Below are 13,071 nucleotides of genomic sequence, written 5' to 3'. Positions count from 1 at the left end.
GCGGAGGTTCGGCAGTCTTTGGCTTGGTGGCTTCAGACGGTGCATCTGGTCGAGGGGTGCCCCTTTTGGATCCCGGACTGGGTCCTGCTCACGACGGATGCCAGTCTTCGGGGTTGGGGGGCAGTGACCGGCTCATTATCGCTTCAGGGTCGTTGGTCCGCGGAAGAAGCACTTCTCCCCATCAACATCCTGGAACTGCGGGCTGTGTACAGGGCCCTGCAGTCGTCCGGCCCCGCTCTTCACGGAAGGGCGGTTCAGGTGCAGTCCGACAACGCCACCACGGTGGCGTACATCAACCACCAAGGGGGAACTCGCAGTCGGGCAGCAATGTCGGAGGTGTCTCGCATTCTTGCTTGGGCGGAGTGTCACGTTCCAGCGATCTCGGCAGTCTTCATTCCCGGAGTCCTCAATTGGGAGGCGGACTTCCTCAGCCGTCACGATGTGCATCCCGGGGAATGGTCGCTTCACCCAGAGGTGTTTCAGCTACTCGTGGACAGGTGGGGGCTGCCGGAGCTGGACTTGATGGCCTCCCGTCACAATCACAAGTTGCCCGTTTACGGGTCAAGGACAAGAGACGCAGGCGCCTGTCTGGTAGACGCTCTGTCGGTGAAATGGACGTTTCACCTGGCGTATCTGTTTCCTCCGATATCCTTACTTCCTCGGGTTCTGCGGAAATTCAAGCAGGACGGCGGCACGCTCGTGCTGGTGGCTCCGGCGTGGCCCAGACGTCCTTGGTACTCCGATCTGAGGTGCCTCTCCATCGACGCTCCGTACCTTCTTCCTCAGCGTCGGGACCTGTTGTCTCAGGGGCCCTGCCTTTACCCGGATCTGGGTCGGCTGTCTTTGACGGCGTGGCTCTTGAGACAGCCGTCTTGAGGTCTAGGGGTTTCTCCAGTTCAGTGATTGGTACCATGCTTAGGGCACGCAAGCCTGCCTCCGCGTGGATTTACCACAGGGTGTGGCGCACTTATTTTCAGTGGTGTGAATCCAGAAACTATGATCCGCAGGTGTTCCGGGTTTCCAGAATCTTGGAATTTCTTCAATCGGGTTTGGACCTCGGCTTACGCCTGGCCTCTCTGAAGGTTCATGTGTCTGCTTTGTCCGTGTGGTTTCAGCGACAGATTGCTACACTGCCAGATGTTTACACCTTTTTCCAAGGTGTTCTCAGGATCCAGCCTCCCTTCGTGCCTCCGGTGGCTCCGTGGGACTTGACGGTGGTACTGAGGGTCTTGCAGGGTCCTCCTTTTGAGCCGCTTGAGTCGGTGGAGCTCAAGTGGCTGACGTTTAAGACCATTTTTCTCCTGGCAATTGCTTCGCCCAGGAGGGTTTCAGAATTGGGGGCGCTTTCCTGTAGCCCTCCTTTTCTGATTTTTCACCAGGACAGGGCAGTGCTCCGCACGCGTCCTGAGTTTTTGCCCAAAGTGGTTTCAAAGTTCCACATTAATCAGGAACTTGTTGTGCCAGCTTTTCAGTCACCTGATCTTTCTGCTGGTGAGGCTTCCTTGGATGTGGTCCGGGCACTTAGAATCTATGTGGACCGGACTGCTTCGGTTAGGAAGTCGGATTCTTTGTTTGTCCTCTTCGGTTTTCACAAGAGGGGTTGGCCTGCCAACAAGCAAACGTTAGCCCGTTGGCTTCGTTCAGTTATTTGTGAGGCTTATGCGCAGGAGGGTTTACCTGTGCCAGCCTCTGTTAAGGCTCATTCCACTCGTTCTGTGGGTCCCTCTTGGGCTGCTAGACGTGGCGCCTCCGCTGTTCAGCTGTGTAAGGCGGCTACTTGGTCTTCAATTCAGACGTTTTTGAGGTTTTATGCGTTTGACACCTTCGCTTCTCAGGATGCATCCTTTGGGCGCCGGGTACTCCTTTCAGCACAGGAGCGTCCCCGCCCTTAGTTGAACTGCTTTGGGACATCCCCAAGGTCAACCCTGTGGACCCCCTATGGACCCTGAAGTAGAAAACAAGAGATATGGTAAGAACTTACCTTTGTTATCTCTGTTTCTACGAAGTCCATAGGGTCCACAGGGCGCCCGCCCTGACGCACCTGGCTTCAAATGGGCTGTGTGGCTGGTCACCGGTTTTCCGTCTCCTATTTCTGTTAGTATGGTTTCTTGTGTGTTCCAGTCTTCCTTCTCTCTGTTTAGTCTCCTCCTCCGGCCTTAGCTGCTTACCAACTGAGGTGCCTGTGGCCGGGGCGGGGTATAGAGGAGGACGGACCCAAGTGCATCCTGGGAGCAGCAAAGCTTTAACTGCGTGGTGCCCGTGGATCTAGATCCAGCTATACCCCAAGGTCAACCCTGTGGACCCTATGGACTTCGTAGAAACAGAGATAACAAAGGTAAGTTCTTACCATATCTCTTGTTTTTAATTTGCTCATCTACCAGATACTTTGCTGCATACCGTTAATGACAGTGGGAGTGGATCTACTGCTGACGTTATAATGGGAGGCAATTCTGGAAAAAGAAAGGGTTGTGTAAAAACTGACTCTGCCTTTTAATATAACAAGCTGATGTTGCTCTTCTGTTTATCTGAGATTGTAGTTTCCATCACTCACGTTGCATGGTATTGCTATCGGAAAGATGACCTAGTATGTGTAATCGCTACGTGTAGGATGGCTGCTTTATGAGGCTTTACTGTAAATTACTTTCCAATAACCTGAATATTTTGTACATAAAGTGAAAAGGAAAGGGAAAGACTTGCATATTATGAAAACTCAAAATACATTATGAAACACCTAATCAGAAATAGACACCATATACTGTGTCTCCATAAAAGTAACACGCAATCTGTCTTATTACAAACATACCAGAGGAGTGAGTGCTTGCAGAGTATAAAAACCACATTGGAGTTTATGAAATAAACCACCTGCGCTACCCATTATTATGCACAGGGTGTATTATTATACATCAAGGTCTGCAATCCATGCGGCCAAGATTCCGAAAATAACTAGAAGTGGTTCAGTTGTCATCTAACAAGGTTTCCTGTTTGTGACATGAAGCTTTAGCCTTCAGCAGCATGTGACATAGTATATCTATCCTGTACATGGTTTTAAACTGTGCATTACTTAAATTGGGGACACAAATTATGCTGTGCTGATCTTTATTTTGTATTTTTTTCCTCTACTTTTCCCAGGTCCTTTGAGTTAGAACTTCGCTTCTACACTGGAGACGATCCCTTGGATGTTTGGGACAGGTATGGGGCATGGATTTAGAAAGTAAAATGTTGTCTTGCAGATGGTACTAGCCCTTATGCTCTCAATTCAGAGACGAACTCAACTGTTGCAAACCATTTTAATAATTGCCATTATTACAGTAGTATGTCACTTTACTTTTTATTAAGTTATTGACACTTCATCAGTAGGATGTATCATATATATTTTTCTCTATTCTCCCTGTAATAGTTTTTATAAATATTTCAAAGCCGAGACTTATTGTATAAATCATGCTAAATTTACGAAACTGTTTATTTTAATGACACAGTGCTGCACAACTCAGATTAATAGTTTTTAAATGCGTAGTCTAACAGTATTTCCATGACAGTTCTGCTTACTTGAGCTCTGCCATTAACACAAATTACAAACCTGTTCCTTTACCCCATTACCTCTTTTGGAAGATCCTACAGCTATCTGCTCTCTAGCTGTTAACTATCTGAAATATAACAGATTGACTTCTAAGCATACTTGGAATTCCTTTAATTAGAAAGACTTGCTAAGAGTCCTCGTCCACGTTTGGCGGCATATATATATTAACATTATATTTACTAAAATATTTGTGAAAACGGGTGTTTCTGCAATAGGCTCCATTGGGTATCCAAAGGGATACCTTGGGTTATAGTCATGGCTTGGCCATCGGGCACCACACAGTTCACTTTGTGTTCCCAGGATGCACTGGGCCCCCCTCCTGTAACCCCGCCCCCAGGCCAAAGCACCTCAGTTTCAGTTGGTACCCGGCCATAGTCTGATCACTGCATGGGGGTTGCTGGCAAAACAGCCCCGAAGTTGAGATTGCAAGTGCGGACAGTCCAGCGGAAGCCCCCACTACCGCACCTTTAACCCTGCTGGCGCTGAGCCACCGGTACTGATCTGGGGGAACTCAGCGGGCTTTTTTGAGGGGTCCCAGCTAACGGGGCCCCGGGAGCTCAGGACTGTGGACTGCAGAAGGTGCCCGCTGCGGCACAGTCCAGTGTCCTCAGGGATGGGGGCTCCCTGAGGGCGGCAGTTAGTGGAGCCATGGATATGGGGCTGGGCCGTTAAGGAAGCACTCCAGCATCCCAGGAGTTACTGGCATGCCAGGGTGGGTGCTTTTCCTGTTTGAGACCATGGGAAGGCCCCTCCCTCACTGCACCAGCCGCCTTTCTACTGAGGTTTGGCGCTCTGGTGCTTGGGATCCTCCCCCACGGCTACGTCTCCACAACACTCGGTGGCCATCTTGGATGCGCAGCAACGCTGAGTAGGAGTGTGGAGCCTGGATCCCCCCCCCCCTACCTCTTCTACTACTAAAGGTTTGGTCAGGTAGCGCTATTCCCACTTCAGGCTTAGCATCTGAGTGGTTGATGATAACGTTGTAAGTGCAGGCATTTATTTCTGCATAGTATGTGACTTTATGCTAGTGATGTCTGTATATTTTCTTCTGTCAGCCATTTTTACTGTCCCTGTGTTCTGCTCTGTTCTACCCTAATCGGTGCACAGTACTGTCAGGGTTCATATTAAACCTCACAGTGGGTAGTGTTTTACTTCCTGTAAGGGGTCACATACTAACATGTCTGGTAGTGATGATTCCGCACTAAGTGCTTCCCCCCCGGTTTAACTGTTCCAAGTGTAACACGTGTGGGGGAGGGGAAGTTTCTGCAGGATGGGATATGCAGCACTTGTTTGTCCCTGCCTCTCGCCCCTGTAACGGCCAGCATGTCCCAGGAGCCTCCTTGGGCGGCGCTTACGCTAACTGTTAATGCCTTTAGTAGGGCGAATGTCCCCTCCTCCTGTGTTCCCTCAATTGGGGTTCACGCATAAAGCTGTAGTCCCTTCCCCTGTACTTGGGGCAGTTGATGGTGGCACAGGGTTCTCCTCAGAGGGTATCCCAAAAGGAACCTGCCTGGGTGAGCACTCTGTCTGCCACAGTACAGAACTTAACGGATGTTTTGCGGGAGCCCGCTCCGCGGCCTGCTAAGAGACCATTAGTAGCACCACTGTTACCACATTATGATTAAGATGATGACGTCAGATGAAGGTGAGCTCTCGGAATCTGACTCTGAACGACCCACTAAAGGGGTTGAGTACAAGTCCAGGATTTTTGTATCTGGGCTAATTAAAGCTGTTCACAGGGTTATGCTCATAGAGGAAAACACAGTCATCCTCAATCTGGTCAGCTGGTGGATCATATGGAGGAAGCGTGGAAATTCCCAGGGAAAAGGTTTTGGCCCCAAAAGAGACTGACATATTCTTATCCCTTTGCAGAGGATTACTTCACTAAATGGGACACCCCTCCTCAGGTGGATTCCCATGTGACACGCCTGGTTAAGTGTGAAACCTTACCCATGCCATCTATGTCCTCACTTAAGGACGTTACGGACCGCAAGGTAGAGATTTGCTTAAAATCCATTTACTCTTTGACCGGAGGATCCGCCAGACCGCTCATGGCGGTCTGTTGGGTGGCTGGGGCCAAGGAAAAATGGGCTGACGCTCTGGAGTCGTCATTCTCCTCTGATGCTTCTGAGGAGCAGACGGTGCTGGTAGGTAATATCCGTGATTCTGCTACTTATATTAACGAAGCAGCGTTGTATGTTAGCCTGGTTACTTCCAGGATTTCAGCAGAAACAGTTTTGCAATGCAGACGCGGAATCCAAGAAGGGCCTGGAAGGCTTGCCGTTTAATGGTCAGGTCTTCTCTGGCCCAGACCTGGATAAAAAGTACGTTGGCAGCTGCATGTCTGCCGTCGGCTCTGTCTAGGACTGCTACTTCCTCCTTTCGGGCCTATCGTCCTCAAGGTAAGCAAAAGGTGCAGTCTTTTCCCAGACCATCAGGAGCCACCTAGAAGACACCCAAGCCCAAGAAGCGGCTTTGGAGTGCTAGACACCCTGTCACCAAGCCTGATTCCAAACCCTCAGCATGATGGGACGGGCCTCCCCTTGGGGGACCCCAAGGTGGGAGGCCGACTTCTTCAGTTCGCCCAGCACTGGTGGATGACTACCACAGACACCTGGGTCAGAGAAGTGGTTTCTCACGGGTACGCCCTCTCCTTCAGCAGAAGGCCTCCCCACAGGCCTTCATTCTGCAAAGGCTCGGGAAATCCAGAAAGTGGTAAATTCTATGGTCCAAGAAGGGGTCATAGTTCCTGTCCCTCAGGGAGACGGGTTATTACTCCAATCTTTTTGGTACCAAAACAGAACTGTTCTTTCCATCCTATTAAGTTTCTGAGGGTCCGTTGGTTCAGGATGGAGACTCTACGTTCCATTATATTGGCTATGGAACCTGGGGATTTCATGGTGTCCCTGGATATTCAGGATGCCTACCTACATATCCCCATTGCTGCGGTTTATCAGAGGTTTCTCAGATTTGCTGTATTGGATCACCATTACCAATTTCAAGCGCTGCTGTTTGGTCTTTCTGCGGGTGTTCACCAAGGTCATGGCAACTCGTCTGCGGTTACAGGGGGTTCGCCTTTTACCTTACTTCTCCTAGCAGGGTCTCCGGAGGTACTTCGCAATCATCTGCACCTGACAATATCTGTGTTGCAGACTCATGGCTGGCTGATCAATTGGAAAAAGTCCTCACTGATGCCATCTGACTTGATGGTTACAGACATCTCACCTAAACAAGGGGTGCCCATTTTGGGTCCCGGATTGGGTACTTCTCACTATGGACGCCTGTCGCTGGGGCGCAGGGACAGGTCCATACGTTTTTCAAGGACGGTGGACGTCAGCGGAATCTGCCCTTCCGATCAATCTATTGGAACTTCGGGCAGTGTTCAGAGCGATCCTCCATGCAAGACTGGTTCTGCGAGGGGAAACCCGTACATGTTCAGTCAGACAACGCCACCACGGTGGCTTACATAAACCGTCAAGGCGGAACTCTAAGGCAGGCAGCTCTAAAAGAGGTATCCTGAAATCTCCCAGCCATCTCGGCAGTGTTCATTCCAGGAGTCCTCAACTGGGAAGTGGACCTCCTCAGTCGACACGATGTACATCCAGGGGAGTGGTCACTTCACCAGGAGGTCTTCCAACTCCTGGTGGACAAATGGGGTCTTCCAGAGGGAATCGGTATGTAATGGCCGGCAGTTCGAATCCCGGCAGCGTCAGGCTGACTGAGGAAGAGATCGCTGCAGCCCGACAGAGCTGGAAATCCGGATCGTCCTCAGGTAAGTACTAACCTAACCCTCCCTTAGGGCTGCCTAACCCTAACCACCTCCCAAGTGCCTAAACCTAACCCTCCCCCTATCCCGCTGCATAAACCCGAGTCCCCCGAGGGGGTGCCTAACCCTAACCTCCCCCCGGGGGTGCCTCACCCTGTCATCGACCCCCCCCCCCCCTGCCCGCAGCTGTCCACTTGCGGCGCCCAGCATCACTTCGATCGGGGTGCCAGTCTCCCGGTGTAGGGGTAATGATGGGCGTCTAGATTTTAGATGCCTGTCATCTAACCCTAGCCGGGATTGAGGAGTCGGGAAGCATGCGGTCGGTATTGTGGCCGCCGGCATCCTAAACGTATACCCTTTCAGAGATAGACCTCATGGCCTCCAGACACAACCGCAAGCTAAGAGTGTACGGGTCCAGAACAAGAGACAAGACACTCCGGATGTTGAGGCAAGAGCAACGGATGTATTGTCTTAGGGTCCTTGTGTTTTACGTCGTCTTTGATGGCGTGGCTCTTGAGACATCCCTCCTAAGAGCTAAGGGGTTCTCCGGCTTGGTGGTTAACACCATGCTTAGAGCTCGGAAACCTGCTTCTGCCAGGACTTACCACAGGTTGTGGCATACCTTCTTTGAATGGTGTCGCTCCAGGGGGTACGATCCCCAGGTATTTCGGATACAGGGTTCTGGCTTTTCTCCAGGCAGGCTTAGACAAGGGTCTTCATCTAGCCTCATGGAAAGTACATGTTTCCGCACTCTGTGTGGTTTCAGCGGAGGATTGCTCCACTCCTGGATGTTCGCACCTTGGCATACAGCCTCCCTTTGTGCCTCCTGTGGCTCCTTGGGATTTGGCTGTGGTCCTTCGGGCTCTCCAAGGACCTCCATTTGAACCACTGGGCTCAGTGGATATCAAATAGCTCACAGCTAAGACTGTGTTTCTCCTGGCTATTGCTTCTGCCAGGAGGGTGTCAGATTTGGGGGCTCTTTCCTGCCCCCCCTTCCGGTTTTTAACAGGAACAGGGCAGTGCTTCGGACTTGCCCTGGGTTCCTGCCAACGGTGGTCTCTAGTTTCCACATTAATGAGGAAATACTAGTGCCGGCCTCTAACTCACCAGACCTTTCAGCAGGTGAGGCCTCATTGGATGTGGTACGAGCTCTACGGATTTACGTGGACCATACCGGTTCCCTTAGGAAGTGGGACGCTTTGTTCGTCCTCTATGGTTTCCATAAGAAGGATTGGCCGGCCAACAAGCAAATGTTGGCCAGATGGATTCGCATGGCGATTTCTGAGGCTTACATTCATGAGGGCATTCCTGTTCCGCCCTCTGTTACTGCTCATTCTACGAGGTCTCTGGGTCCTTCATGGGCAGCTCACGTGGCGCCTCGGCTGTACAGCTTTGTAAGTCGGCCACGTGATCCTCTGTAAGGTTTTATGCATTTGATACCTTTGCCTCTCAGGATGCTTACTTCGGGCGGCTGATTCTCCTTTCTGCTCAGGAGCACCCCCACCCTTGAGGATACTGCTTTGGCAACTCTCAGGGTATCCCCGTGAATACCCTATGGAGCCTGCTGCAGAAAATAGAGATAACAAAAAGGTAAGTTCTTACCATATCTCTTATTTCTGCGAGGTCCATAGGGTTCCACAGGGCGCCCACCCTGTCGCCCTGTGCTTCAGATGGGTCTGGTTCTGGTCACCGATTTTCCGTCTGCCTGTTGTGAGAATGATTCTTGTGTGTTCCAGACTTCCTTCTCTCCTTTTTCTCCTCCTATGGCCTTAGCTTATTACTGAACTGAGGTGCCTTGGCCTGGGGGCGGGTTTATAGGAGGGGGGCCAGTGCATCCTGGGAGCACAAAGTTAACTGTGTGGTGCCCGATGGCCAAGCCATGACTATAACCCAAGGTATCCCTGTGGAACCCTATGGAACTCGCAGAAATAGAGATAACGAAGGTAAGTTCTTACCATATCTCTTATTTTTCATGCCCGTTTCACATTATTTTAGTGTCGCATGAATTTGCTGAAGGGCAATTTGTAGTAAAATTTGCAGAATTGTACTCCAAACCCTAGTTATCACACATTTTTAGTAAGCAGATCGCATTTCCCATACTTGTAATGGGAAATGTGATCTGCCCAGATTTACTAAAAATATGTTCTGAAAAAATACCGGGGGAAAGCTCTTTAATAACCTATAGATGATGTTATGCAGGGTGTTCCCCCGACTCCCGCTTTGCTCTAATGGGCAGAGCAGACCCTGCCCCAGAGATCAGCTTGTGGTCTATTTAGACCACACAGCTAATCACTGTTAAAAAAAAAAAAAAAAAAATCCTTAACTGCATGGTTTGGTGATCAGTGCTCTGGTCAGCTAGTCTTCGGGCTCCTCCACTATGACTCTGGTCAGCTGCTGCATAGAACAGCTGACCGGGGTCACCGTGCAGGAGCCGGGAGACCAGCTGACCGAAGACCTAGAGGACATCACTGGAGCACCGATCACTGAGGTAAGTGTAAACGGGGAGGGGGTTAACTGTATTCAGCGGCTGCGCATGTACGGACACATTCTCCCTGTATTTTTTGGGGGGGGGGAAAAATACAGGGAGAAGTGTGTGGACGGGATTCACAGGGACAGAGCTTTATCGCAAGCTCTATCCCTGCATGCGGGTGTTAGTACATCCATGTGATATCTCCTAAATTTGCATTGCGAATTTAGTCGGAAATATTGCATTACAACCGCATTTTAAATGCGGATTGTAGTAAATGGGGGCCCTGGTATTGGAGAAAAACAAAATCCATTTCTCGATTAGTGATCTGGGAGGATAGTCTTGAGAGGGTTGAGTCCCATCTGACACATAACTTTAATAGATGATCCCTTTGACATCCCCACCAAGTATAAAGCAGATTGTTCATCTGTCCACAACTTCTGAAGCAGCTTGTGTGGTAGGGAGCATAGATTATAATTTTACAGACTATATAGTGCGCTGGTTACATAACAATCTGTGGGCCTGACTCAGAGATGGACGCTAATGCGATGCGATTTCATACAGAACGCAGATGCGAAAATATTCTGTTTGCAAAGATCAACTGAGCATAAAGACACCCACTGCTGCCTTCTTACCTGCGTGCGCCAACTTATACCTGTGTAAATATCGGTAACATCGAAGCCCATCTTACCCTTGTGGCAGGTCTGACCTGCCACAACCTTGGGTGCTGCTGTAGCAGTGGATGATGTATGCACGCCCATGTAACTGCATTCAAACGGACAGAGGCGCATGCGTTTTTCAGACCACCACAAACGCTCATTTTCTGTCAGTCACTCTGCGATGAGTCTCTGTGGCCTGCGTGATTGCAGTGTGATCGCAGAGCTGCCTTTGTACATACACACTGCAACGCATGTACAATGGCAAACAATAGCTCGATCTGCGTGAAAATTGCATTAGCGTCCATCTCTGAATCGGGCCCTGTGTGAGGTCACGCTGTGCTGCCAGCATTGACACAAAATACAATATTACACAGTTGTGCGCTATTTCAATATTGGCTATGGTAAATTAAGTGAATGATATAACAGCATTGGAATAGAATTAAATCTTGTAAGCAAAACATCACATTGACTGCCAGTTAAGGAATGTTTGAGCGTATGCTGACCCCTGTATCACACATGTTCTGGCAATGAGAGTTACGTAACCAATAATGAGTTTTTCTATGTCACAATGTACACTTCATTACGTGTCCTAACACAATTTGGTTGGAATTTGGCCTGCCAGGGATCCAAAACCGCGGCATGACAATAGGATCGAATGATATGAATTCTTTTAGAGACACATTAACACCATGTTATACTTAGTGAAGTTTAGGGACAATCTTCTAAAGATGAGCATTGAGTTATCCATCGATTGCCCTATTGTTTGCACATTTTTAATCTTCAATTAGATTTCATGAAATGTGAAATAGATTTGTCCTTCTGTATCAGGTATATAAAATGGGCTGAGCAGGCTTTCCCCCAGGGCGGTAAAGAGAGCAATCTATCTCCACTGCTGGAGAGGGCTGTCAAGATATTTCACCAGGAGCATCGATATTATGGAGATTTACGCTATCTAAGCTTCTGCCTCAAATTTGTAAGTATAACTTACTTAGTAACCAGATACCTCACATGTATAAGCTACTACATGCCACAGAATAATGCCCAATGGAATACCATACATTTACAGATAAAAATTATCTTTAGAACACAAGATTGTCTGTCTGTGTTCCATAATCAGCACAAGTTCAGACTGACTTGGATACTATACAGATGTTTGCTCTGCCAAAGGAAAATGTTTATTGATGAAATTGGGCAGTCATCATTGCAAACTGAGTAACTCCGGAATAACAAGCGGTAGTAATTCTTGGGAAGCTTTTTTTTTTTTTGTAGAAAAAAAAAAAAAAAAAAAAATTTCACAGATACAATGACAAAGAAATGTATATGTGAAGCAATGGTGGTGGCCACAAGCTGCTGGAGAAGCAGTCTGGCTGCTGGCAACTGTTAGTCATCGCTAACAATTGATTGGCCCCCTTCCAGTCATTTTGTCAGCAGTTGGATATAATTCCTGACCACCTCTTTGTTTCAGTAGTGATCTAAGGTGCATGCCCTACATCATCAGGCCTGGCCATTCTGTGGCTCTTGAAACTACAAGTCCCAGCATGCTTTACAAGGTTATTGGTCGGAGGGTATGCTGGGACTTGTAGTTTCACAACAGGTGGCGAGCCTCAGGTTGGTCGGACCTGCCCTATATCTTCATCTCTGTGCAGCCAATATGCATACAATCAGCCACAGCCAAAGTTTAAATTGCTAATGAATAAATGTTTTGTTGCTGCTATTCCGCTAGGCAAATTTCTGCACCGAACCCATAGATCTGTACAGCTACTTGCACAGCCAAGGGATCGGTATCCTACACGCTCAGCTCTATATCACCTGGGCAGAAGAGTATGAAGCCAGGGGTAGTTACAAGAAGGCAGACTCCATTTTTCAGGAGGGCATCCAATGCAGAGCTGAACCCTTGGAGAAATTGGAGGCCCATCACAAGTAAGGTTTTGAGCACTTTGTAGGAGCAGGCTGGCAATGCTTGATTTAAACCAAATATATAATTTTTTTATTATGCTGTGACTACAGATACAGTGCCATGATTTGTTTTTTTTTTTGTTTTTTTTAAAAAGCCTGTTCTAAAGGATCCCCCTGGTAGTATTCCATATTCCTGTTGCTTGTAGTCTTCATTTGAGTTAGCTGAACCAATACAGTAAATTCACACCCAACAGAGAAATAAGGAGGGTGGACCAGATCAGAGAGGTTCTATATCTGCTTGGCATCAGCTAAAACAGAAAATCCTACTCTAATATCCTATAGGACAGGAGAAAACTACAACAGACATCTCAATATTAAAGGGTAAACAACTCCAGCAACTAAAGAGGCAATACACAGAGAAACACCTCATGGTTTAATCTCCTTCATGTTTAGTTAAATTCAAAACCTTCAGTCCTACTGAGATGAGTGGAAGGAAAACTTAAGCTGGGTACACACTTGCCAATGTGTACCCAGATGATCTGTCGGGCCGACCTATCATACCACGGGTACACATTGAGCTATGTAATGAACGATGGAATGATCCCTCATACCGTCCTTCATTGCCTTCAACGGCGCCAGATGCAATATTGTCCCTTTGGGCATACAGTCAGCTGACCGTATGATATCTCATGAGACCGTGGGAGTG

The 13,071-nt window shown here is 48.6% G+C and overlaps 1 protein-coding gene across 2 annotated transcripts in view; it reads left to right on the top strand.

The window, feature by feature from the left end:
- BUB1B (BUB1 mitotic checkpoint serine/threonine kinase B) overlaps positions 1-13,071 on the top strand; it is an 89,085-nt gene that overhangs the window by 8,173 nt on the left and 67,841 nt on the right. For both annotated transcript variants that reach the window (XM_088460786.1, XM_088460785.1), the window contains exons 3-5: positions 3,130-3,189; positions 11,298-11,442; positions 12,193-12,389. In XM_088460786.1, coding sequence (XP_088316912.1) covers positions 3,130-3,189; positions 11,298-11,442; positions 12,193-12,389 — 402 coding nt within the window. The remainder of the gene's footprint in view (positions 1-3,129; positions 3,190-11,297; positions 11,443-12,192; positions 12,390-13,071) is intronic.

This window comes from Taudactylus pleione, unplaced genomic scaffold (assembly GCF_031769625.1).
Source record: "Taudactylus pleione unplaced genomic scaffold, aTauple2 ptg000985l, whole genome shotgun sequence".
NCBI classification, from domain to species: domain Eukaryota; kingdom Metazoa; phylum Chordata; class Amphibia; order Anura; family Myobatrachidae; genus Taudactylus; species Taudactylus pleione.
This window is presented reverse-complemented; position numbering and strand designations above follow the sequence as displayed.